The sequence below is a fragment of the Capricornis sumatraensis genome, chromosome 2 (assembly GCF_032405125.1).
Source record: "Capricornis sumatraensis isolate serow.1 chromosome 2, serow.2, whole genome shotgun sequence".
NCBI classification, from domain to species: domain Eukaryota; kingdom Metazoa; phylum Chordata; class Mammalia; order Artiodactyla; family Bovidae; genus Capricornis; species Capricornis sumatraensis.
This window is the reverse complement of record NC_091070.1, coordinates 121,581,505-121,607,397: the sequence shown is the minus strand read 5'-3', so window position 1 is coordinate 121,607,397 and position 25,893 is coordinate 121,581,505. Positions and strand designations below refer to the sequence as shown.

At 39.6% G+C, this 25,893-nt stretch overlaps 1 protein-coding gene across 3 annotated transcripts; it reads left to right on the top strand.

Annotated features, from left to right (window-relative positions):
• The first annotated feature begins 6,580 nt into the window (after positions 1–6,580).
• On the top strand, positions 6,581–25,336 carry PRPF3 (pre-mRNA processing factor 3). Of its 3 annotated transcripts, XM_068963753.1 has the most exons (17): positions 6,609–6,628; positions 7,799–7,890; positions 8,887–9,077; positions 10,446–10,576; positions 12,535–12,681; positions 13,992–14,075; positions 14,307–14,527; positions 15,182–15,488; positions 16,162–16,328; positions 17,074–17,153; positions 18,964–19,107; positions 19,808–19,907; positions 20,080–20,193; positions 21,462–21,580; positions 21,848–21,931; positions 22,965–23,026; positions 25,098–25,336. In XM_068963753.1, exons 3-17 carry the CDS (start codon positions 8,933–8,935, stop codon positions 25,242–25,244), a joined length of 2,052 nt encoding a protein of 683 aa, XP_068819854.1. In that variant the 5' UTR covers positions 6,609–6,628; positions 7,799–7,890; positions 8,887–8,932; the 3' UTR covers positions 25,245–25,336. The 3 variants fall into 3 exon arrangements, with proteins under 3 accessions (XP_068819855.1, XP_068819854.1, XP_068819856.1); XM_068963754.1 differs by lacking the exon at positions 7,799–7,890 and having other exon boundaries at positions 6,581–6,628; XM_068963755.1 differs by lacking the exons at positions 6,609–6,628; positions 7,799–7,890; positions 8,887–9,077 and adding an exon at positions 11,804–11,899 and having other exon boundaries at positions 10,519–10,576.
• Positions 25,337–25,893: the final 557 nt, after the last annotated feature.

Genomic DNA, 25,893 nt, shown 5'->3' with positions numbered 1-25,893 from the left:
ACCTCTTTAAAATCGGACTCTGTTGAGTAACACTCACATTGCACTTTTAAAGTTTTCAGAAGTGCTCTAAGTACAAAATAAGTATGCCTATGGGTTAACTGAAAATACTAAGGAATAAAAACTCACTAAACAAGTAAAGTAATAATGGATCACTGTATTAAAATAAGGTAGTTGAAGGAAAAGGAAAAGATTGGAACTTCTAGTATGTGCCAGCTATCTAATATACATAGTTTTTTACATAGTCAAAAAGATCTAGATTCAGTCATGACCTTGGCAAATTATTTACATAAATTCTAAGAATTTAAATCTATCTGATTCCAAATAATGGAAATAAAATCAGTTCCTAAAAACCCATTTCCCTACGGGGAGTTGAATCCAGGTGACTGAAAGCACTGAACCTAAATTTACAACTACAGAGTTGGAACTCATTAACCCATTTAACAGACTTTTTGGAGTGACTATTCGGAGCTGCAAGAGTCAGACAAGACCTAGCGACTAAACTACCACCACCATTTATGTGAGACATTAGTTTTAAATATCGTAGATACAATGAGCAAATAGGCATGAGTAAGTTGAGCAAGAAGCACCTTCAGTTTGTTACTCAAAGCCAAAATTTACTCATTGTTTCATGCTGCACCATCAGAGAAGGTTGATTTTAGTACATTTTTCTCAAATTTATTAAAAGCCAGACTTTAAATACAAAAATCTTGTGTTCCCTGGGAAATTCTAATAATCTCCTTAAAGAATAACTGCAATTTTCCAGTGAACCTATTATCTTAAAATCTTGGAATTTCTTAAACATTTTGTAGTTTTGGTTTTTGTAGTTTGTAATCTGAAAATAATTTTTTTAAAGATGGAGAAGCTCTATACAGTCAGCAAAAACAAGACCGGGAGCTGACTGCAGCTCAGATCATGAACTCCTTATTGCAAAATTCAGACTAAAATTGAAGAAAGTAGGGAAAACTACTAGACCATTCAGGTATGACCTAAATCAAATCCCTTACGATTGTACAGTGGAAGTGACAAATAGATTCAAGGGATTAGATCTGATAGAGTACCTGAAGAACTATAGATGAAGGTTCATGACATTGTACTGGAGGCAGTGATCAAGACCATCCCCCAAAAAAAGAAATGCAAAAAGGTTGTCTGAGGAGGCCTTACAAATAGCTGAGAAAAGGAAAGATATACCCATCTGAATGCAGAGTTCCAAAGAATAGCAAGGAAAGATAAAGCTTTCCTCAGCAATCAATGCAAAGAAATAGAGGCAAACAACAGAATGGGAAAGACTAGAGATCTCTTCAAGAAAATTAGAGATACCAAGGTAACACTTCATGCAAAGATGGGCACAATAAAAGAAATGGTATGGACCTAACAGAAACAGAAGATATTAAGAAGTGGCAAGAATACACAGAAGAACTATATAAAAAAGATCTTAATGACTCAGATAACCATGATGGTGTGATCATGCACCTAAGGCCAGACTTCTGGAATGTGAAGTCAAGTGGGCCTTAGGAATCATCACTACAAACAAAGCTAGTGGAGGTGATGGAATTCCAGTTGAGCTATTTCAAATCCTAAAAGATGATGCTGTGGAAGTGCTGCACTCAATATGCCAGCAAATTTGGAAAACTCCGCAGTGGCCACAGGACTGGGAAAGATACTTTTCATTCCAATTCCAAAGAAAGGCAATGCCAAAGAATGTTCAAACTATCGCACAATTGTACTCACCTCACACGCTAGCAAACTAATGCTCAAAAAATTCTCCAAGCCAGGCTTCAATAGTACAGGAACCAAGAACTTCCAGATGTTCAAGCTGGATTTAGAAAAGGCAAAGGAACCAGAGATCAAATTGCCAACATCCGCTGGATCATTGAAAAAGCAAGAGAGTTCCAGAAAAACATCTTTATTGATTACGCCAAAGCCTTTGTATGGATCACAACAAACTGGAAAATTCTTAAAAGAGATGGGAATAGCAGACCACCTTACCTGCCTCCTGAGAAATCTGTATGCAGGTCAAGAAGCAACAGTTAGAACTGGACATGGAACAACGGAATGATTCCATATTGGGAAAGCAGTATGTCAAGGCTGTATGTCAGACTGTCACCCTGTGTATTTAACGTATATGCAGAGTACATCATGAGAAACACTGGGCTGGAGGAAGCACAAGCTGGAATCAAGACTGCAGGGAGGGGAGGGAGGGGGGAGGGGGTTTCATGTTTGGGAACACATGTAAGAATTAAAGATTTTAAAATTTAATAAAAAAAATAAAATTAAATTAAAAAAAAAAGACTACAGGGAGAAATATCAATAACCTCAGATATGCAGATGACACCACCCTTATTGGCAGAAAGTGAAGAAGAACTAAAGAGCCTCTTGATGAAAGTGAAAGAGGAGAGTGAAAAAGTTGGCTTAAAACTCAAAAAATTAAGATCATAGCATCCAGTCAAATAGATGTCAAATAGATGGGGAAACAATGGAAACAGTGAGAGACTTTATTTTCTTGGGCTCCAAAACCACTGCAGATGGTGATTGCAGCCATGAAATTAACAGACACTTGCTCCTTGAAAGAAAAGCTATGACAGACCTAGACAGCATATTAAAAAGCAGAGACATTACTTTCCCTACAAAGGTCCATCTAGTCAAAGCTATGGTTATTCCAGTAGTCATGTATGGATGTGGGAGTAGGACTATAAAAAAAACTGAGCACAGAAGAATTGAGGCTTTTGAACTGTGGTGTTGGAGAAGACTCTTGAGAGTCCCTTGGACTGCAAGGAGATCAAACAAGCCAATCCTAAAGGAAATCAGTCCTGAATATTCACTGGAAGGACTGATGCTGAAGCTAAGGCTCCAATACTTTGGCCACCAATGTGAAGAACGGACTCATTGGAAAACACCCTGATGCTGGGAAAGATTGAAGGTAGGAGACAGGGACGACAGAGAATGAGATGATTGGATGGTATCACCAACTCGATGGACACAAGTTTGAGCAAGCCCTGGGAGTTGGTAATGGAAAGGGAAGCCTGGCGTGCTGCAGTCTATGGGGTCACAAAGAGTCGGACGTGACTGAGTGACTGAACTGAATTGGACTACAAAATGTGGAAGGCTTATGAAGTTAAAACCCACAACATTATAGGTACATTAGTTATTTATCAATAATTATATTTTGGAGCTGACAAGAAGTAAGGTTGTTTGTTTTTTTGTGTGTTTTTTGGCTGTACCAGTCAACTTGCTGGATCTTAGTTCTGATCCTGGACTTCAGCAGTGAAAGCACAAAGTTCTGACCACTGGACCACCAGGAAATCCCCAGCGGTACTTGTTAAGTAAGGGTCAGCTGGGGGTCAGATTTGTTGCATGGTTACAAGGGAAGACCCTGAGACCGTAAGTTGCAGCTGGCATGTATTGTTCTGAATATGACTAGTGGTGTTCTTGGGTCTGGTATAATTCAAAGAAGAAAGTTCAAGTTCTCAGTCAGGCAGAGATGTGTCTGAAACCAGATCCTTAATGGCCTCCCAGCTGCATTTTTGTATATCTGAACTATGATTCAGTTCAGTTCAGTCGCTCAGTCGTGTCCGACTCTTCGCAACCCCAAGAACCGGAGCACACCAGGCCTCCCTGTCCATCACCAACTCCCAGAGTTTACTCAAACTCATGTTCATTGAGTCGGTGATGCCATCCAACCATCTCATCCTCTGTTGTCCCCTTCTCCTCCCGCCCTCAATCTTTCCCAGCATCAGGGTATTTTCAAATGAGTCAGCTCTTTGCATCAGGTGGCCAAAATATTGAAGTTTCAGCTTCAGCATGTCCTTCCAATGAACACCCAGGACTGGTCTCCTTTAGGATAGACTGGTTGGATCTCCTTGCAGTCCAAGGGACTCTCAAGAGTCTTCTCCAACACTATAGTTCAAAAGCATCAACTCTTCGGCTCTCAGCTTTCTTCACAGTCCAACTTTCACATCCATACATGACCACTGGAAAAACCATAGCCCTGACTAGATGGACCTTTGTTGACAAAGTAATGTCTCTGCTTTATAATATGCTATCTAGGTTGGTCACAGAGAAGGCGATGGCACCCCACTCCAGTACTCTTGCCTGGAAAATCCCATGGATGGAGGAGCCTGGTGAGCTGCAATCCATGGTCACGAAGAGTCGGACCCAACTGAGCAACTTCACTTTCATGCATTGGAGACGGAAATGGCAACCCACAACAGTGTTCTTGCCTGGAGAATCCCAGGGATGCGGGAGCCTGATGGGCTGCCACCTATGGGGTCACACAGAGTTGGACATGACTGAAGCAACTTAGCAGCAGCAGCAGCAACAGGTTGGTCATAACTTTCCTTCCAAGCAGGAAGCATCTTTTAATTTCATGGCTGCAATCACCATCGGCAGTGATTTTGGAAGCCCCCCCAAAGAAAGTTGGCCACTGTTTCCACTGTTTCCCCAACTATTTGCCATGAAGTGATGGGACCGGATGCCATGATCTTCGTTTTCTGAATGTTGAGCTTCAAGCCAACTTTTTCACTCTCCTCTTTCACTTTCATCAAGAGGCTCTTTTGTTCTTCTTTACTTTCTGCCATAAGGGTGGTGTCATCTGCATATCTGAGGTTATTGATATTTCTCCCTGCAGTCTTGACTCCAGCTTGTGCTTCCTCCGGCCCAGCATTTCTCATGATGTACTCTGCATAGAAGTTAAATAAGCAGGGTGACAACATACAGCCTTGATGTACTCCTTTTCCTATTTGGAACCACTCTGTTGTTCCATATCCAGTTCTAACTGTTGCTTCCTGACCTGCATTCAGGTTTCTCAAGAGGCAGGTCAGGTGGTCTGGTATTCCCATCTCTCTCAGAATTTTCCACAGTTTATTGTGATCCACACAGTCGAAGGCTTTGGCATGGTCAATTAAGCAGAAATAGATGTTTTTCTGGAACTCTCTCTTGCTTTTTCAATGATCCAGCGGATGTTGGCAATTTGATCTCTGGTTCCTCTGCCTTTTCTAAAACCAGCTTGAACATCTGGAAGTTCACAGTTCACGTATTGCTGAAGCCTGGCTTGGAGAATTTTGCACATTACTTTACTAGCGTGTGAGATGAGTGCAACCATGTAGTTTGAGCATTCTTTGGCATTGCCTTTCTTTGGGATTGGAATGAAAACTGACCTTTTCCAGTCCTGTGGCCACTGCTGTTTTCCAAATTTGCTGAAATATTGAGTGCAGCACTTTCACAGCATCATCTTTTAGAATTTGAAATAGCTCAACTGGAATTCCATCACCTCCACTAGCTTTGTTCGTAGTGATGCTTTCTAAGGCCCACTTGATTTCACATTCTAGTATGTCTGGCTCTAGGTGAGTGATCACAGCATCGTGATTATCTGGGTCATGAAGGTTTTTAAAGTATGATTACTCCATTATAATTTCAATTTTTCATCACCTGTAAAAATATGGTGGCCATTAAGTGAGATGAGGGAGACTGTGTTGGGAGCTGGTTTGGGGTAGACGGTGGTGGTTAGAATCAAGAGTTTAGACTTCGTCATGTAAGTTTAGGACCTCTACATGTATAGTTATATACCAAGCAGCTTTACTGAACTCTCTGAGAAGCACTGTCACTCTGTGGTCTTCACAACAACCCTATGAGGTGGATTTTTTTTTTTTTTTCTTTTACAGGTGAGGAAACAGCTTAAGGAACTTGCCTAATGTCACAGCTAATGAGTGGGAGAGCTGGAATATAAATACAGACGGCTTTAAAACTCATGCTCTTGCTTAAATCATTAGGTAATACTGAATCTCAGTGGATGCATGACATATAGTAATGGATAGTCATTATTTGTTCTGAGAAAGAATGGAAGGGGAAAAAAAAAAACACTAAAAGGGGGGAGGGGCTACCATCTTCAGAATCCTATACTCGCTTTTCCTGAGTGATCTCCGACACCAGTGTTAAGTTAGGGACAAAAGCTAAGGAGGGGATGCTAGGGATCACTACTCTCGGAGGGTTTACTTTGTTTTAGAAAGTCCAGGTTTAGCCCCAAAGCAGAAGCCCTGCTTTTAGTTCTAGCATAACCGTAGTGCACTTATTCGCCACACTAGGAATACTACCCGTGAAAGTGCAGGTGCTCAGTCGTGTCCGACTCTTTGCGATCCCATGACTGTAGCCTACCAGGCACTTCCATCCATGGAGTTTTCCACGCAAGAGTATTGGACTGGGTTGCCATTTCCTTCTCCAGGGGATGTTCACCATCCAGGAATCGAATCCAGGGATCGAACCCAGGTCTCCTGCATTGCAGGCAGACGCTTTACCGTCTGAGCTACCAGGGAAGCCTGGAAGGAATACTACAGGCAGCCCAATTTATGCTTCAGGTAACACTAACGTTTGCACACCTTTACCTGGGGAAACCAATGAGGCGAGGAACTAGCAAACGTTAAACTTTAGGGCTCCGCTACGCATGCGCTCCCTCTTTGGGGGGAAAGTAGCCACTACGGCTGCGCGAACCGGCGGCCCCACCCTCCCTCGTCACGCGTTGTGGGACCGCGGCGTGGCGGCGGCCTTGGCGGTAGAGACGGCAGGCCAGAGGGCGGCCAGAGCGTTTCCGGTTCCGGTGTAACGTTCGGGCTCCGTCTCAGGGGCTGAAGTTTGTGAGGTGAGTAGTGGCCCGGGGCCCGGAGAGGGTGTCCTGTTGTCCTAGTGATTGGGGTAGGGTTCAGTTCGAGAGAAGGACAGAGACGGGAAGGTTCAGCGGAAAGGAAGCTGAGAAAAGAACAAGGTTCTGTGGGAGAACGGGTTGGAATGAGGTTGTTGAGAGGGAAAGGGCGGGGGCGGGAAAGGGACGAGCTGAGGGGACTAGCCCTGAGATGAGGAGTTGGGGTAGAACAGGTGAGTAGGGGGCTGGTTAGAGAGACGGAAAGAGCAAAAAAGAAACGAATGGGAGTTTCAGGGATGAAATTCGACTTGTAGCAAAGAACACAGAGAAAGGAAATCCTTCAGAAGATTAAATTCTGTTCACTGCTCATTCAAAGATCATTCTGCCTTCCTCTCCTTCCACACCAGAACCACACCCCACCCCTACCCCACGCAGTTACTGATGAACAATTGATGAGTGACGAAGCTCATTACTGTTTGGAACTTTTATTTTGCCTATTGGCTGTTTAGTTTGCACGTTATCTTACGGAGAAATGGGTTGAAGTTGTGTACATTTGTTAGTATAGTGCTTGGGCACACCTTTCATCTAATAGAGTGATGCCCCATTTGTAACTCTGGATTTTCAAATTGTTTACCCTTTCTAGCCTATGATTCAGTTCCAGTGGAACATAAGTTCTGTTAAGGCAAGAATTCCTGTCTTGTTCACCGTTGTGTGTATCCTCAGCACTCAGTAGGCTGCCTGAAACTTACTAGGTTTGCAGTAAATATCTATTGAATGAATTAAGTGCCTTATAAGAATGACAGTTGTCCTCATTTTGTAGGATGAGTGAACTGAGGCTCAGAGGAGTTACTTGTCAGAAGGCTGGTAAATGTTAGAGGTGCGTGTGAGCTCTTCGCTCTATGGTGTCTGAATGTGCTTCTTTTGAGCAATGCACAGTTAACATGTTGAGATTGATAGGCTATCCTGCTATCTCCTGATGGGTAAATAAAGCCACTGCAGATTTATTCATATTACATGTCACTGAGGCACAAAATATTACACCCCTAGTTTCATGACTTTAAGCTACTAGTTTCATATGGTTATACCAAAATTACATACAGTATTTAGCAATAGGTCTTCTGGAGGATAAACCTGCCAACAATTAGAAGTTAATCAAGCTGTACCTTTTAGGGAAAAGATGTCTTAAAACATCTTGAAAAATTGACACCCAGATCGAACCCTGATGTGTGGCACTTCTGGGAGGAGGTTAACTTGGAATTGAGGTCAGTCTAATTTATTGTCTTTTAGACAATATGGAGAAAATTATAGAAATAAAATTTTCTTTCTGCTCATGTAGAGTTTTGAGATTTCAGTAGGAGATAAGACTGTAAACATGAATAAAGTTTAAGAATTGTACCAATTTGCATTAAATAACAGATTGTTGTAGAGTCTTGTATGATGGTTTCTCTATTAAGCTAAAAAGTAGACGAATAAAGGTGAAAAGAGTACATCCAAAATGAGGGTAATCTTTTTTTAAATTAATTTTTATTGGAGTATAGTTGCTTTACAATGTTGTGTTAGTTTCTACTGTACAGCAGAATGAATCCGCCATACATATACATATATCCCCTCCCTTTTGGACTTCCTTCCCATTCAGGTCACCACAGTGCATGAGGGTAACCTTTTCTGAACTGAGGGATTATTTATGACCGAGACCCTGTAGAACAAAAGAAAAGGATCTGGGTACAGAATTCCCACTGGGATCACAATGAATACAGAGAAATGTGACAGAACAGTCTTGAGGATTAGGAGCTTTAATGTAAAATGTAACCCAGATAAGCCATCTCTTATTTGTGTCCCTTAAAAGAAGCCCTGGGTTAAGGAATGCCTGCCTGGAAGTAGGAAGAATAGAAAAGTTGGCCTGTGAGTGGGCTTTTTCAGTCTTGTTTTCATGTTATATGTTTGACAGTCCTTGTTGAATATGATAATCAGAAAAGAAGCTAGAACTCATTTCTTAGACTAGGTTCTTCCTAAGGGTTGTTTGTTTATTCCACAGATTTCATTGATTAGCTGATGATATTACTGAGTTAGGGTTAAAAAACAGAATGTAGTTCTTTCTGTTTTGAAGTATAAGTTGAGAGTATTTGGCTTGAAATGAAGTTAGAGGAACTTGCCCAGGATTGAGAATAGCAGTGGGGAAAGCGTTCCTGATATATTAATCATTGCCTGGGGTCCTTTTAGTCTTTTCCTGTCCTCTAACTTTACTGATTTCTTTTTAGGTGCAGTATTGAATCCTGTTTTGAGCTATCCTCCTTTTCCCAAAGAATGGCGCTATCTAAGAGGGAGCTGGATGAATTGAAACCATGGATAGAGAAGACAGTGAAGAGGGTGCTGGGTTTCTCGGAGCCCACAGTGGTCACAGCAGCACTGAACTGTGTGGGGAAGGGCATGGACAAGAAGAAAGCAGCTGGTATGTGTGATCTTTCTGAATCTTTTGGGTTAACATATTAGATGACTACAAATGCTGCTTTGAACTTCCCCAAAATTCTCTATGTTAGGAGCATCTAAAAAAAGGTCAGGCCACATTTTATTTTCTCTTGCATTATAATTGTTGTTGTTCAGTATCCAAGTTGTGTCCGACTCTTCATAACCGCATGGACTATAGCACACCAGGCTTCCCTGTCCCTCAGCATCTCCTGGAGTTTACCCAAGTTGATGTCCATTGTATTGGTGATGCCATCCAACCATCTCATCCTCTGTTGGCATCTTCTCCTTCTGCCTTCAATCTTTCCCAGCATCAGGGTCTTTTCCAGTGAGTTGGCTGTTTGCATCAGGTGGCCAGGGTATTGGAGCTTTGGCTTTAGCATGAATCCTAAATAAAATACTCAGAATTGATTTTCTTTAAGATTGACTAGTTTGATTTCCTTGCTGGCCAAGGGACTTTCAAGAATCTTCTCCAGCACCAGGGTTTGAAACCATTAGTTCTTCAACTGTCTGCCTTCTTTATGGTCCAGCTCTCAACAACCATACATGACTACTGGAAAGACCATAGCCTTGACTGTATGGACCTTTGTCAGCAAAGTGATGTCTTTGCTTTTTAACACACTGTCTAGATTTGCCATAGCTTTCCTGCCAAGAAGCAAATGTCTTTTAATTTCATGGCTGCAGTCACCATCTGCAGTGATTTTAGAGCCCAGGAAGAGGAAATCTGTCACTGCTTCCAGCTTTTCCCCTTCTATTTGCTGTGAAATGATGCGGCCAGATGCCATCCTCTTAGTTTTTTTAATATTTAGTTTTAAGGTGGCTTTTTCACTCTCCATTATAATGTAAATAGCCTAAATAATTAATTTTTCTTTTTCTTTTTTTTTAATACTATTTGTGACATATTTTGAATCTCAGACTTATTTCCTTTGACAGCTGCACTGAGTTACCTAAATTATATTTACTTAGGAAATATGCTAAGGTCAGATGGGTATATTCAGGTCAACATCTAAACATATAGACGTCTCTATAAAATACATTTAAAAAGTTGAAGGAGGTAGATTTTGTTAATGGTAGTCTCCTCCAGCTTTCAGTTTAGGAAAAGTTATAGTGGTTATTCATCCTAAACTTTGATGCTCAGCCTAAACAGGTTGCTCTGGCTCTGCTACTTCCTACTCCAAAAAATTAAAACTGTATTTTTATCTCATGGGGCAAAATCATTCAGTGTAAGAGAATTTATGAGAATCCTACAAAAAACTTAAGAAAGCATTTCCCTCCCTCCTAGGCATAAAATTCCAGTGTTGGTATCTGGACGAAATACCTTTTCAACCTTGCCACCTCTTTTTTTTCTTGTCAGACCATCTGAAACCTTTTCTTGATGATTCTACTCTCCGATTTGTGGACAAACTGTTTGAAGCTGTGGAGGAAGGCCGAAGCTCTAGGCATTCCAAGTCCAGCAGTGACCGGAGCAGGAAACGAGAGCTAAAGGTAGGTTACGGTTAACTATCTGATGAGTGTTGTGAATGGTAACAAAGTTGCTGAGCTTACCTGGCTCACACTTTAATATCCATTGGTAGAATACCTGATATTTAAGAGAGGTACTTAGATATAGAAGTAGAAGGGGTGACATTGTATTATCACCATCTTATGGTAATGAACTGCCTAAGTTCATGGGTTAAAATGTTCCAAGAAAACGGTTGCTTTGTCCTTTTTCATATACGGGTAGGAGTTTTGGTTCTTATGTTTCCCTAAATCTCCTTTTTTAAAAAATAAATAAATTGATTACTTTAAGATTTTATGCTTTGATTTATTTGAGGCCTAATAGATTGCTTCAGAATGTGACTTCACTGCTGCCTGAGCTATAGACCTCATTGTTCCTGCTTTTCAGATATTTCTCTGCAATGACTTATAGACGGGATACCTAAGAACTCACTTTTTACCGTATGTCCTGAGAGCCTACTCTGCTGTATAGCATATTGCCGGTCACCTGGCTCCATGAATGGAATACTTAAAGGGACCATCATTACTCCCTTACTTTCTTCACTTTTTATCTGGTAGCTGCTGATTGGTCATGGTCTCTTTCAGTATTAACAGTGTCAAGTAGCTGATCTATCTCTTTTCTTTGTCTGTCTCTTAAAATCTTTTCTGTGACTTCCATCAAACCTTCAAAGTGCTTTTGATTCCTTGGCTATCCTTTTGCTTTTCCTGAGGCACAAGAGTGAATAAGCTGTGTCTGTTTGGTCCCTGACCCAGCTGTGGAACCAAGGGAAATAGAGATTTGTGTGCTGTTTGTGTTTAGGGTTTTGCAGGGTGATCAGAAGAATGAAAGATAGTCCTTGCCTTAAAGGAATTTACAGTTCAAGGGTTTAGGGATGGGAGGGCTGAACAAAATACAGTCACAAAATTATAAAATCCAAGTAGCAGTTTTCATGGAAATTTTAAGGTTGACTATAAAGTTGCAGACTTAGTTGAATTTTGTTACACTTAAGGAGAAATTCACAGATCTGTAGAGTGAAGATTATGTTTTTGGTAGGACATGCTACTGTATAAGTGCTGAGGGCCTGCTACAAATAAAGTGACTACATTGGGTGGGATTAATAAAAATGGTTTATTGAAGGAAATCTAGGTAGCCTTGGGAGTTGGGTCCCATTTTGGTCCATTCAGTCCCCATCCCACACAATATATTATGGGAGAGTCCTTTTTCTTGAACTGTAGGAGTTCCAGGAAGCGCTCGCCCCTGGCCGAGGATATGTCCTTGCAAAACACGAGCCCTCCTAGTGAAGAGGGGATGTCACCCAAAGCCTACCACCGGTGTGTACATTTGCTTTTTCCCATTGTCCCTTCCAGTTGGCCACTCTTGGTCCTGTTAAGTTCATCCTGCAAATTAGTCAACATATTTGAGTTCCCATTGTTAAATGAGAACAAAGTGTTATTGGGGAATATTGAAGAAGAGAGAAAACCCCTATCCTGGAAGAGCTTAGACGCTAGTTGGGAGAAAGTACATAGTGACATTGAAAGACTTAACACTTGGCAAGCAAATATCAACAATGTAATTTTACCTAGTATGAACCAAGTTCTTAAGTGCTACAAGGATGTGAAACAACAGTATGATCAGAGTGGGATGAGATTATTAATGAGGAAAACTTCCTGGAGGAGGTGAGTTTTAGGCAGGGTTTGGATTAGGGGAAAAGTTGAGGGAGATAATTACAAATGTGGGCAGTAAGATTTGCAAAGACCTTGGGATGGGAACATTTATAAGAATATGGGGATGAAATTTGTTTGACTGGAGTAGGAAAATAATGAAGTTGAGATGGGTGAATGGTCCATTTGGTGGAGGGTATAGAAGACTCTGGGAAAAGCCACAGAATACTGATAAGGACTAGAATTGTTCTTCCCTTCTCCCATGGGCAGGGATACAACTCTTCTTTCACCTTGGGTTCCCTTAGGAAGTATTTGGTGATGACTCTGAGATCTCCAAGGAATCATCAGGAGTAAAGAAGCGACGGATACCTCGTTTTGAGGAGGTAGAAGAGGAGCCAGAAGTGATCCCTGGGCCTCCCTCAGAGAGTCCTGGCATGCTGACTAAGCTCCAGGTTAGTAGTTAAGAACTGGAAGCAGTGATTTTGAGAGCTGAAGAAGAAAGAGATGGATTTATTGTGTCCTTAATTTAAACTAAATGTTAGCATTGGGAAAACTTTCTTTTCTGCTTTATGTTTCATCATTTCTTGGTTTAATCAGGAGAGATTCCAGTTGAATGGAGAAGGAAATGGCAACCCAGTCTAGTTTTCGTGCCAGAGTAATCTCATGGACAGAGGATCCTGGCCGGCTATAGTCCATGGGGTCGCAGAGTCAGACATGACTTAGTGACTGAATAACAACAACAACAGCCCAGTTGAAGGCTATTGAAATAGCATTTTGAGCACCTATTATGTTTCAAGGAAGGTGTGTTACATACGTCATTTGCTCAAATACCTACCTCACTGTGTCATTAAGAAAATTATTGAAATAAGTAGAACTCAGCATGATGGCAGAGAAGAATTTCCAAATAATATAATGCAGAAAGCTTAATCCACTTAAATAATTTCAGATTGACTTGGTATTTTTTTAAATAGAAATTATCTGTGTATTTAAAATGGGCATTGTTTAAAAATTCTGATACCATATAAATAGTAAATATTTTCAGAATATACTTTTTGCATTTTAAACTATGTAAATATGTCACTATTTAAGAAATTGTTAAAAATAAATTTAAAAAAATAACCGTGAAGCACCTTGATAGCAGACTCTTTTGGAAAATTCAAGAAGAGTTACTGGATCATGTTCTCAAAGCTAATTTTTCTGAATTTCCTTAGGACAGAGGAAGGAATTGATGGAGACTAGGAAGCAAGTCTACATTGTGGACGCTGGTTACCCAAACTAGGAACTCAGGGACCAGTAGTGTTTTGGTTTTTTTTTTTTTAATAATGTTATGGATTCTATTAGTTTTGCATGCATTATTTAAATGTTCACAGTTGCCCTGTAAGATAGGTACTGTTTTTACTCCTTTTAGACACTTGCAGATTTAAGAATTAAATACCATGTTCAGGGTCACACAGGCATTAAATGGCAGAGTTAAGATTCAAACTCAGGTTTCCCTGACTCCAGAGTCTTACTCATCAAGCTGTGTTACTACTTAACATGCCAGTCCTGCCTTGGGAAGATAGGTTGAAAAATTCCAGTGATTAACTGTGTAAGCTTATCTTTACTAAATTTGCTAGCCTATGGTACAGGCAGAATATAATGGGATCATTAAAAAAATACTGGTTTCTCTAGATCTAAAAGCCCTTTGAGTTTGGGAACCTGTATGGGAGAAATAAAGAAGAGATGTTAACTGTTTTTCAACTTTTTACTCCACTGAGAGCAGATCAAACAGATGATGGAAGCAGCAACACGGCAAATTGAGGAAAGGAAAAAGCAACTGAGCTTCATTAGCCCCCCTACACCTCAGGTATTGTAACCTCTTTTCAGGTTTCTCTGAAAAGAAGACTGTTAAACACATAATTTCTTGCCACCCACTCAAATGAGAGTCCAGAAAATGACTGCATGTTCCACCCTCAATTTACCACAGTCCACCGCTCCGTGTGTGTGTGTGTGTGTGTGTGTGTGTGTGTAAAAGAGAGAGATCTGTTTGCCTATGTTAATTTTTTCTGATTCTGATTTCTTTTTCTCTATCTCACAGCCAAAGACTCCTTCATCCTCCCAACCAGAGCGACTTCCAATTGGCAACACTATTCAGCCCTCTCAGGCTGCCACTTTCATGAATGATGCCATTGAGAAGGCAAGGAAAGCAGCTGAACTACAAGCCCGCATCCAAGCCCAGCTGGCACTGAAGCCAGGTCTCATCGGCAATGCCAACATGGTGGGCCTGGCCAATCTCCATGCTATGGGCATTGCTCCCCCGTGAGTATCTATTTCATGGAACTCTTTTTTTCTGAAGCTTGAGAAGCAATAAATACCTTTAAGTGTTACTGATCCTTTTCTTCCAAGGAACTTAAATCATTTCTTAGTTTCATATTTCTTACATATGTTCAGTAAATACCAATTGAATTTATTCTCTTGGTTTCCTTGTTGCAGAGTTTAATTATCTTCTTGTTACGAATGGTAAAACTAAAATTAAGATTATTCCTCCAGTACTAGAGCTAGGAATAGGATCAGGTCTCCTGGTTCCTAACTCAAGAGCTATTTCCATTAGACCACATTGTGTGAGACCAGATCTGAGCGTTCTGTGCAACTGGGTAAAAGTGATAGGCTTTATTTTTAGCACCTCAATTGGTTTGCCATTCCCTGACTCAAGAATTCAGGAGTAAAGAATGATAGGATTCTAACTTCTTCCCATTGTAATTTGTAAGTTCATTTCATCTGATTATACTCCATACTCAACTGTCCAGCTTCATATATTCAGTCAAGATGTTATTATTCATTGATGGGTTTATATTCCTTAGAATTTTGTAATCTAATTGTCTCTTGTGGGTTTTGATTTGTTTTTATTTTTTGTCTGTTTGCCTGCCTTATTGTTTTATATGGGATTTATTCCTTTTTTGGGCTTTTTTTCAGGAAGGTGGAGTTAAAAGATCAAACTAAACCTACACCACTGATTCTTGATGAACAAGGTCGAACTGTAGATGCAACAGGCAAGGAAATTGAGCTGACACACAGAATGCCTACTCTGAAGGCCAATATTCGGGCTGTGAAGAGAGAACAATTCAAGCAGCAGCTAAAAGAAAAGCCATCAGAAGACATGGAATCTAATACCTTTTTTGATCCACGAGTCTCTATTGCCCCTTCCCAGCGCCAGAGACGCACTTTTAAATTCCATGACAAGGGCAAATTTGAAAAGATTGCCCAACGATTACGGACAAAGGTATCTGGCTTAGAATAAAATCTAGAAATTTGAAGAAGTTAGGAAGGTGACAAAGGAAACTGAATATAATCCTGAAATACTGTCAACTTAATTCTCTGTATGTTTTTGGCAATTAGATAAATAAGTAGTAAAGCAATGAGTAATTTTTAAAATACTGTATTCCTGGAATACTTGATTTTTAGTGATTTGGTTTCTCAGTTACTTACGTTCTACTTAGGTAGAAAGGAAATTGAATTTGAAAATTCTCTACATACAACAATCAGTGGAGGGAAACTGTTCAGAAACCTCAGGACGTCTGAGGAAAACTAGCCTGCTATTAAAATTTGCTGCAGACAGTCCACATTCCTGGATAGTTTAATTGACCATATATTCAATGACTTTGACCTTCTTGTTTTCATCCTCTCAGAAGTTTTCCATAGAATTCCATTTCTGCATATTTGCTGCAGGCACGCACTGGGATAGAGGGGTGATGATGAGAGCCAAATATATGGAAATCAACCAAGTAATGAATAAAGTAAAGCAGAACAGCTCTTTTTTCTTAGCTTTCAGAAAATCTGAATTTGTTGTGTTATATATAAAGAGTTCCACAAGGGAGTGTTTTAAGATTTGGGATTCTACTACTTCCCTATTTTCTGTGATTCCAGTTTATCTTCTTGTCTTACCTTGTCTTTAGGCTCAACTAGAGAAGCTGCAGGCAGAGATCTCACAGGCTGCTCGAAAAACAGGCATTCATACTTCAACTAGACTGGCCCTCATTGCTCCTAAGAAGGAATTGAAGGAAGGTGACATCCCTGAAATTGAGTGGTGGGACTCTTACATCATTCCCAATGGCTTTGACCTGTGAGTTTGTTGGTTAATACCTTTTAATAAAGCTAGAGTTATAATGCGAAAGATGGTACTTGTGCATTAAGTAAAAATTTTAAATCTAAGCCAAATAGATAACCATATACAGGCTCCATAAAGAACATGTTCTACAGGTTGATTTTAGTTTTTTGGGTCAATCAGTGTAGGAGGATTGGACACAGATATTTTCTGCTTGCTTTGTTATACATTGTTAGTGTTTTTAGCATATTTGTTTTCTTAATTACCTTCTTTTGCTACTTATAACAGATGCTTAAATTTTTTAAAGATCCAGTCCTAGAATAGAGAAAGGATTCTTAGTTGATGAGGGAGAGAATGATAAAGTATATAAGAAACATTCAGAGAGCTTTAATCATATCTGCTCCATTATTCTGATACATGACTTAAGGGGACTGTGCTTCAGCCTTTCCTTATGCCTCCTTTGTCAACCACTGTCCCAGAGAATTATTGTTACTAATGACAGAATATGGTATCTGTTAAGTGTGTTAGGGTAGAAAAGGTTGAGAATGACTGGTGTAGAGAGTGCATCCAACCTTAGTGGGACCATTTTCTTATCTTGAAAATTATATGTAATCTAATTACATATATAGATATGCAAATACTTTTAATAAGTACTAGAATACACTATGGCAAGTGGATTTTTTCATTGTGTTTCTGAGATTGCCTCTCTCTTGGAATTGTCTCTACCCACATATCCTGTTTTCCCTTCTTCCTCCAATTTTAGTACAGAGGAAAATCCCAAGAGAGAAGATTATTTTGGAATCACAAATCTTGTTGAACATCCAGCCCAGCTCAACCCTCCAGGTAATGTAGAGATTACTCGGTCAAAGCTCTAGAGAAGTATTAGCCCATAGGAATTTATGTGATAATGGATGTAATCTCTGTCTGGGCTGTCTGTACTATAGCTGCTATTCACACATGACTACTGAGAACTTGAAAACTGAGTTGCACTAATATAGCTGAGGGACTGATTTTTTAAATTTTTTTTTCAATTTTAATTTCAGTTTAAATAGTACATGTGGCTAGTGGCTACAGTATTGGACAGTGAAGCTGTTACAGAGCATTGAGGTCTAAACTAGAGATGGCCTCACGGATGTATATCTGTATTTCACATTGGGCTTTTGCAGTAGTGTTGACTCCCAACTCTAGTCTAGCAAACCACCACTAAACCCCTGCCATCTTCAGTCTGCCTTGTCCTCAGCCTTTCTGTTTATCTGTTTTGTATCGAAAGTCTGTTGGCTTAGTCAGAGGAGATGGGTTTTAGTTGTACCTAAAACCCCTGGATAAATCACTTACAATGCAGAATTTTCTCATATGTACAGATAACACTAACTGACATTCCTTTTTCAAGTGATCACAGAAGTTGCTAACACTTTGATCAGATTTGAGATGAACAGAGAAGGTTAGTTTTTACTCAGTAAATTTGCTTATCAGGATCTCTAATAAATTCAGAAAAATAGATTGAGACTTTGAGATAATAAAAAGGTAATAACCACTGAATTGTACTTAATCAGAATCTATTTAGTTGTCTTCAGTGTGAATCATTAGAAGAATGTAGGGGGTTTGTTTTAATAAATTGACTTGGGAGCCCAGAGGATTTTTCCTAATTAATCCCTGTAACTCTTAAATTAGAATTTCATCATCTTGGCCAGTGGTTTTCAAGTTGGATTCCATAGACACCTTGAGGTTTAGTAGGTAGGATCCAGATGGGGTTCTGGATGCCCTCTGCCTACCCCAAATCCTCACACAGAGCAGTCAGAGCAGCTCTAATCATTTTTTCGATATCCACCACATTTCAGTTTATTAAAGAGTTCAGTTGCTTAAAGAAAAACAAGTTAGAACATGACTCATGAAAGATAAGAATACTTTTTACTCCTTTTTTTTTTTTTAGTATTTATTTATTTGTTTGGCTGCACCAGGTCTTAGTTGCGGCATGCGAACTCTTAGTTGAACCATGTGAGATCTAGTTTTCCTGACCAGGGATTGAATCCAGGCCCCCTGAATTGGGAGCACAGAGTCCTAGGCACTGTACTACCAGGGAAGTTCCAAGAATACTTAATAAAAACATAACTGTAATACTACTATGATGACCTAAAAATAACTAAAAACAAGGTAAAGGTCCTTTTTTAAAAAAATTTTTTATTGGGACATAATTGATTTACAATGTTGTATTAGTTTCAGGTGTACAGCACAGTAAGTATAGCATTTATACATAAACCCACTCTGTTTTAGATTCTTTTCTCATATAGGCCATTATAGAGTATTGAGTAGAGTCCCCTATGCTATGTAGTAGATCCTTATTAAGTAATGGGTATACGTCAATCCCAGTCCTCTAATTTATCCCTCTCCCCACAGTCCCTGGTAGGCTTAAGTTTGTTTTCAGCGGCTGTAACTATTTCTGTCTTATTAAAAGATAAGTTCATTTGTGCTCTTTTTTTAGGTTCCACATAAAAGCATTGTATATTTGTCTTTATCTGTCTGACTTACTTCACTCAGTCTGACAATCTTTAGGTCCATCTGTGTTGCTGTAAAGTTCTTTTTAATGTGATTGATACTCACTTATATCCCTGTAATATGCTTCTTGCTTTGGTATATTCATTTCTCTGCCTGACAGTTGACAATGACACACCAGTTACTCTGGGAGTATATCTGACCAAGAAGGAACAGAAGAAACTTCGAAGGCAAACGAGGAGGGAAGCACAGAAGGAGCTACAAGAGAAAGTCAGGCTGGGCCTGATGCCTCCTCCAGAACCCAAAGGTACAGATCTTAGAGGCAGGGAAGAAAGGGTGGCAAGTTTTTCTTCCTGTCATTCTAGAGGATCTTTAGTATCTCTCTCTATTTGAATGCCTTTTGTTTCTCAGAATCATTCATTGGTTTATCCTTTCCCAAATTTTCTACTGTCTTTCTTTATTAAGTCAGGTCAACACAGTTATTGTACAGGTCATTTAAGCCTTTTTCTTAAGTAATATTGACCATATAACATTCTTACCTTCCTGGAAGAATAATAGTCTTGAAGTTTATGGAGATAGTAGTTGGAGTATTTGCCCAGAGTTGTTGTATTCATAATTCTTAAATGTTTAAAAAATGAAAATGCAGTTTAAAAAACCTCACTCCTATAGTTTCCAGTATCAGTTAGTAGTATTTTGAGTGAGCACTGTTATGTATAGGATCTTTCACTAAATGCTGCAGTGAACGTGAAAAATGCCAACAAAATTAAGTTCGTTTTCTTTCACGAATTTTCAGGCAGTGTGAATATATGTATACCAGTTATTGAGATTAATTGACCTCCCGCAAATGCTGAATTAATTAGGCTTTCAAGGTAGAAGTATTTGGAGGAAGTGAGTTTTGAGCATATTTGAAATAGGTGAACAATATGAATTGGTAGGAAGAGATTGCCAGATTACCCTAGCTGGAGTGGTGACTTAGGAAATTAATCTCTCTCAACTCTTCACTGCAGTGAGAATTTCAAATCTGATGCGAGTCTTAGGAACAGAAGCTGTTCAAGACCCCACGAAGGTAGAAGCCCATGTCAGAGCTCAGATGGCAAAAAGACAGAAGTAAGTGCCATGGGATTGGGTGGAAACCCAGGGCAGGTACCTTTCCCGAACTCTTCTGGGGGATCCATATTTGGAGGGAGGGGAGAGTTCTCCGTTGCTCTCTCTTTCCCTCAGCCCTGCTTCTGATCTTCAATGCCTTTCTCACTTGTGGATGTCCTTCCTGTCACGACAGAGCGCATGAAGAGGCCAATGCTGCCCGAAAACTTACAGCAGAACAGAGAAAGGTCAAGAAAATTAAAAAGCTTAAAGAAGACATTTCACAGGGGGTACACATATCTGTATATAGGTAGGTGTCCAGACTGGGCCAGCCTTTCCCTTAGAAATACCAAAACATTTTCCAAGTGCTCAAGGCAGAATCACTGGTATAAAGCATACCTAACATCAACTCTACTCTTTAATGATCCTGGTATACTTCAAGAGCTAGTAGATCTTTTATAGCGATGAGGGTTAAAAACTTACTCTTCTGTCTCTGAGGTCTTAGTGAACTAATGTTAGTTCTGAAGAATGAATGTGAATATGCTTGTTCAGGTCAAGATGTGAACTAAGGCTCATTCATTCTTTATGAAGCATAAAATACTCTTTTTCTAGGAAACATTAAAAGTTTTTTTTCTCAGTTGACTGTATCCTTATCCTAGTGTATTGAAGTAATCCTTTTATTTTCCACTCCAAAATGGACTTTATGTGTTGTAATTATTTTCCCTGGTGGCTCAGAGGTTAAAGCGTCTGCTTCTAATACAGGAGACCTGGGTTCGATCCCTGGGTTGGGAAGATCCCCTGGAGAAGGAAATGGCAACCCACTCCAGTATTCTTGCCTGGAGAATCCCATGGATGGAGGAGCCTGGTGGGCTACAGTCCATGGGGTCGCAAAGAGTCGGACACGACTGAGCGACTTAACTAACTAATTATTTTCTACCGTTTGTGTCGATTTAATGTTTTCATTTTACTCTTTTATGTCAAGTACATATATGTCTTTTATTTAGATGTGCTCATGTTTAGTAACTAGTTCTTTATTATAGAAATGGTACATTATTATAAAAGTAGTGAATGCTTACTAAGATAAAAAACATTCTAGCAATAGAGAAGGACACTTACTGAAAAAGTCCCCTTCCTATTCTCTGATCCTCAGGACCACTCACTATGGGTAATTGTCTCTTAACAGTTTTTCGTGTATTCTTATAGAAATTTGCATGCATAGCATTGTGACTACTTTATATTATAAGCATCTAGAGGGCAAAGAATTTGTTGAACTTTATATTGTCAAGAATAAACAAGCATATAAATATTTGTGGATGATGGGTAATAGCTCTCCTTAGAGTAAATTTTGATTACCTGCTACTTTGTAAAGTGTACTGTGCTAGACTTTGAAGAAGTTTAAGCCAGTAGAAATACTTCTAGATTCATCAATTCTACCTTTCAAGCATTAGTATATTTGCCTCCTCCAAATGCCTTTGTTTTTAGAAAGAAAATTATTTTGGACCCATCTTTATTTGCCATTCCATTCAGTCAGCTACTGATGCTAAAATGAAGCCCATAACTAAACTTTCCCTTCTCCAGAGTTCGAAATTTGAGCAACCCAGCCAAGAAGTTCAAGATTGAGGCCAATGCGGGGCAGCTGTACCTGACAGGGGTGGTGGTACTGCACAAGGATGTCAACGTGGTAGTAGTGGAAGGGGGTGAGTCTGAAACACGTGAGGCAACTAGGCCTTGGAGTGACGAGCCTGGTGGGGAGAAAGGAGGAAAAGATGGCACCTTAGAGTCACACCTGTGTCAAATATCTTGGGCCTCTGTTTCTTTATTTATTGAAGTAGAAGAACCTAAGATGTGGTTCCTGGGATTGCTTCAGCTACCATATTAATGTCTGAGCGTTGAGTGAGCTCAGAGGTTCCTTCTACCCCATTGTCTTCCACAACTCTGGCAAAATTCTTCTTCTCTGTTTCTAGGCCCCAAGGCCCAGAAGAAATTTAAGCGTCTCATGCTGCATCGGATAAAGTGGGATGAACAGACATCTAATACAAAGGGAGATGGTGAATGGGGGTTAGAGGGGATTAAGTGGGAGGTGGGTGGGATGGTACTTGGTCCATTCATCTATTCCCTCTCTCTAACACTCTTGCAGATACTAGATAATGTTCAAGAATTTTAGAAAAACCCTTTTGGACTTTAAATATGCTAGACATTCATAAAGTATTTACTGTATGAATATTAGTTATTCTCCTGCCTGTCCTGTAAGGTCTTTCTACTTGCTGGTTTCTCTGTTAGCCCAGAATCTGGATACCGGCTACATGAGTACATTTAGTTTGTGAATTTTCAGCAAGCTGCACGCTCATATGTGCATTGTCTATATTGTATAGTTTTTTGATAAAAAGCTTTTTAGAGGATTGAAGGCAAAAAAAATTTTTTAGACCAAAAAAAGTTCTGCTTCATTCAGAAAAATATACTTTTCGTTTCCCCACGCTTATCTTGTATATATTTGTTTGACATCCTCCTGGCCATCATTCTTACATCAAAATTTATTCTTCTATTCTTTGAAGACCTGGGTTAGCATTTACCATGTGCAGAGAACCTTATTTCTCATAACTTTGGCCTTATACTTTTTGTTCTTCCTCATTGTATTTTTGTACTTAAAGTACACTTTTTATGATAATTGACCTGTATTTTGTTTTGCAAGTGTTCTAAGATATTTTCATTCCATATATTTGCCCTTTTTCATTAGCCTAAAAACTCCTTGAGAATGGACTCTATTGTTTTGGCATCTGAAGTGCTTAGGACAAGTTTTTATTGTTCTTTTATCTCCTTATTCCCAGTACTTGGCACAGCTCTTGACACAGAGTTGGTACTCAATCCATGTTTGTTGAATTAATTAATGTCCCTGCTGGATAGGAGATATCAGTCTAATTGGGGGGAAATAAAGAGTAACAGAAGATAGTTGATCCCAATACATGAGAAAAAGTGGTAATATTTAAAAGAATTTGGGTAGGCTTGAATACTATTTGTTTGGAATCTAAATCTTGGTGTCTAGTATAAGTCTAGAGCAAGATTTAGCTATATTGTCTTTTCCAGATGATGAGGAATCTGATGAGGAAGCTGTGAAGAAAACCAACAAATGTGTACTAGTCTGGGAGGTAGGTGATCCTCTGTTAAACAGTGAGGCAAAACTTTAGCTAATTCCTGACTGTTTATAAATAATAACTAATCCCTTAAGTAATTTGTGTTTCTTTTTGGAATTCATTGTTAAGTATTTGGCAGCAAGTCCTTCCTGGTTATATTCTAGTTAAACTGATGGGTATATAGTTTATGCCATCTGGGGAAAACTATGGAAAACTGGTGGCAAGAATACAAATTCTCCGTTTATTTATTTCACAGTCATGGATATGACACTTGGAAAGAGGGAAATGAATTGTAGGATTTTTCTTTGGATATAGTGAGAGAAGTACTAGACTTAAGAGTATAAAGTTGCGGACTTCCTTGGTGGTCCAGTGTTAAGATGCTACACTCCCAATGCAGGAGGTATGGGTTTGATCCCTGGCTGGGTAACTAAGATCATGCATGGCATGGCCAAAAAAAAAAAAGAATATAAAGTTGACTAAGTTGTCAGTACCACTTACTAGCTGTGCAACTGGGCAATGAAGTAACACTTAATATGAAATAATGTTACTTTGTCTATAAAATGTGGATATTATTTTCCCTCGCTATTGTTTTTTTTTGTGTGTGTGGAAAACCTAATTATTATGTAATGATGCTTTGTAAAATGTGACTAAATTACTGTTTAAATGGAAGATTCTTATGGTTGTACAATCCTTTCATCCCTAAAATTTTCTTAGTGAACCACTATTAGTTCTGAAGAATGAATAAATGAGTGAATATGCTTGTTCAGGCCAAGTTGTGAACTAAGGGCTCATTCACCCTTTGTGGAATGTAAAATATTGTCCTATTTCTCCAGAAAGCATGAAAGGTTTCTTTCCTCAGTAACTGTACTCTTAACTTGATATACTGCAGTAATCCTTTATATTACCACTTCAAAATACATTTTATGCATTGTAAGTATTTTCTACCTTTGTGTTGATTTAATTTTTTCATTTTATTCTTTTAGGTTGAATACATGAGTATCTTCTAGTTTTAAAATGTGCTCATGTTTTGGAACCAGTTCTTTATTATAAAAGTAGTACTTTGGGAATTCCCTGGTGGTCCAGTGATTAAGACTCCACACTTCTGCAGGGGCCATGGGTTCAGTCCCTGGTTAGAGAACTAAGATCCTGCATGCCCCGAAGTGTGGCCAAAAAAAGTAGTATTTTAATTCAAAAGTCGTGAATGCTCATTAGAATACATTCTAACCACACAGAGCCTGACTGAAATAGTCCCTTCCAGCTCCCTGATTCCTTAAGACCACTCTATAGGTAATTGCTACTGATTGTTTTCCATGTGTCCTGTCTTATCCCAGATTCCTCCAATTTATGCATACTAATTAGGTGATAATAAGCATTATAACTGTTTCTGTGTCTCATAAGTCACCACTTGCATATTTAATATTCCAGCCCCATCATCTCTTTAAAATTCTCTTCATTTACCTCTGAGAGTCCTCAGGAATTGTCTCTCAGATTCAGAAACAAGCCAAGTTCTGCTCTTGCCTCCTTTGTGGAATCTGGTCTCTGAAAAGCCTCTTGAGGTTGCATTTGTGACTGACATTGCAGCCTTTGGTGAGAACATGATTCCACCAAGTACTGTATCTTTCTGTTGTAGTTGTCTGCAAGTAGCCCCCCTCACGCCCATTCCTCTCTCCCCCTCACCCCTGTATTATTCTTTGTCATTGGGCCCCAAACCCTCCCGCTCGTATTAAGATCTCACTAAGTCTTGTGAAAAGAGTCCTTTTAGCCTCTAACTCCTTTCTCCTCAAAGGTCCTAGAGGCCTGGTAGGAAACAAGTTCATCCCATCTCCCATAGTCCTTCCTGACATACTCTTCCATCCAGGTACCAGAACACAGAAATCCTGCATTCAATTAAAAAAACAAACCCATAGAAAGTCATGAGAACTTGGCAGATACCCAGGGGGGTAGAGGTTAGAATTGTTTTTACCATAAAATCACTTTCAGCTAGACACGTTGCTGCACGGTGTTACCAGGTTTTATAAGAGACTATTATATCTGATTTAAGTTAGAAATTGTAGTGTCTCTATTACATGCTTTGTCTCTTTCCCAGGGTACAGCCAAAGACCGGAGCTTTGGGGAGATGAAGTTCAAACAGTGCCCTACAGAGAACATGGCTCGGGAGCATTTCAAAAAGCATGGGGCTGAGCACTACTGGGACCTTGCGCTGAGTGAATCTGTGTTGGAGTCCACCGACTGAGACTACTGCAAGCCCTTTCTCTCCCCTCTTACCTTTGTCTCTTCAGTCCTCTCCCTTATTCTGCTTCCACACCCAGCCCTACTTGTGTGTGTGATCTCAGAACGGTGCCAGGCTGACATCTGGACAGAGGGAGAACTTGCTCCCTTCCCTAGTCAGCCTGGTGCTGCCCTTTATTCCTCTTATGTGAATATGATTAAAGAGTTATTTTTAAAGTCAGTATGATATTTTTCACACACTCATAGGTATCAGAGTTGGGGTCTTCAGGTGATCTTTCCTCCAGACTTCTAGCAATTGCTGTGGAAAAAGAAAATTTTGTCATTGATATTTATGTATATATAAGTGAATGAATGAATGGATGGATGATTGGATAATGGAAACTTCTGACCTCATCTTGGAGCAAAAGTGATCAATACCATTTTCCTGAAACAGAGTGAAGAAGGAAGAAGTGGATAAAAGAGAGGGAATGTCTATCTCTTAACCTTCAGTAGGTAGTCACAAGGTTGACAGATTACTTCTGGTCTTGGCTGAATAGCATTAACAGGAAATCCCTTCCTCACATGGGTGAATATATGAGAATGTGTGTTGTGAGTGAAATGGACACAGAGGGAGAGTCCAAGGATGATGTTATAGGTCAGTTTGTAAAATCAAA

Excerpts from the sequence above, each read along its gene's own strand:
- PRPF3 (XM_068963754.1), top strand. The coding sequence starts at position 8,933 with ATGGCGCTATCTAAGAGGGAGCTGGATGAATTGAAACCATGGATAGAG. Across the intron at positions 17,154-18,963 it reads AGCCCAGCTCAACCCTCCAG|TTGACAATGACACACCAGTT; the intron begins GTAATGTAGAGA and ends TCTGCCTGACAG. Across the intron at positions 20,194-21,461 it reads GTACACATATCTGTATATAG|AGTTCGAAATTTGAGCAACC; the intron begins GTAGGTGTCCAG and ends TCCCTTCTCCAG.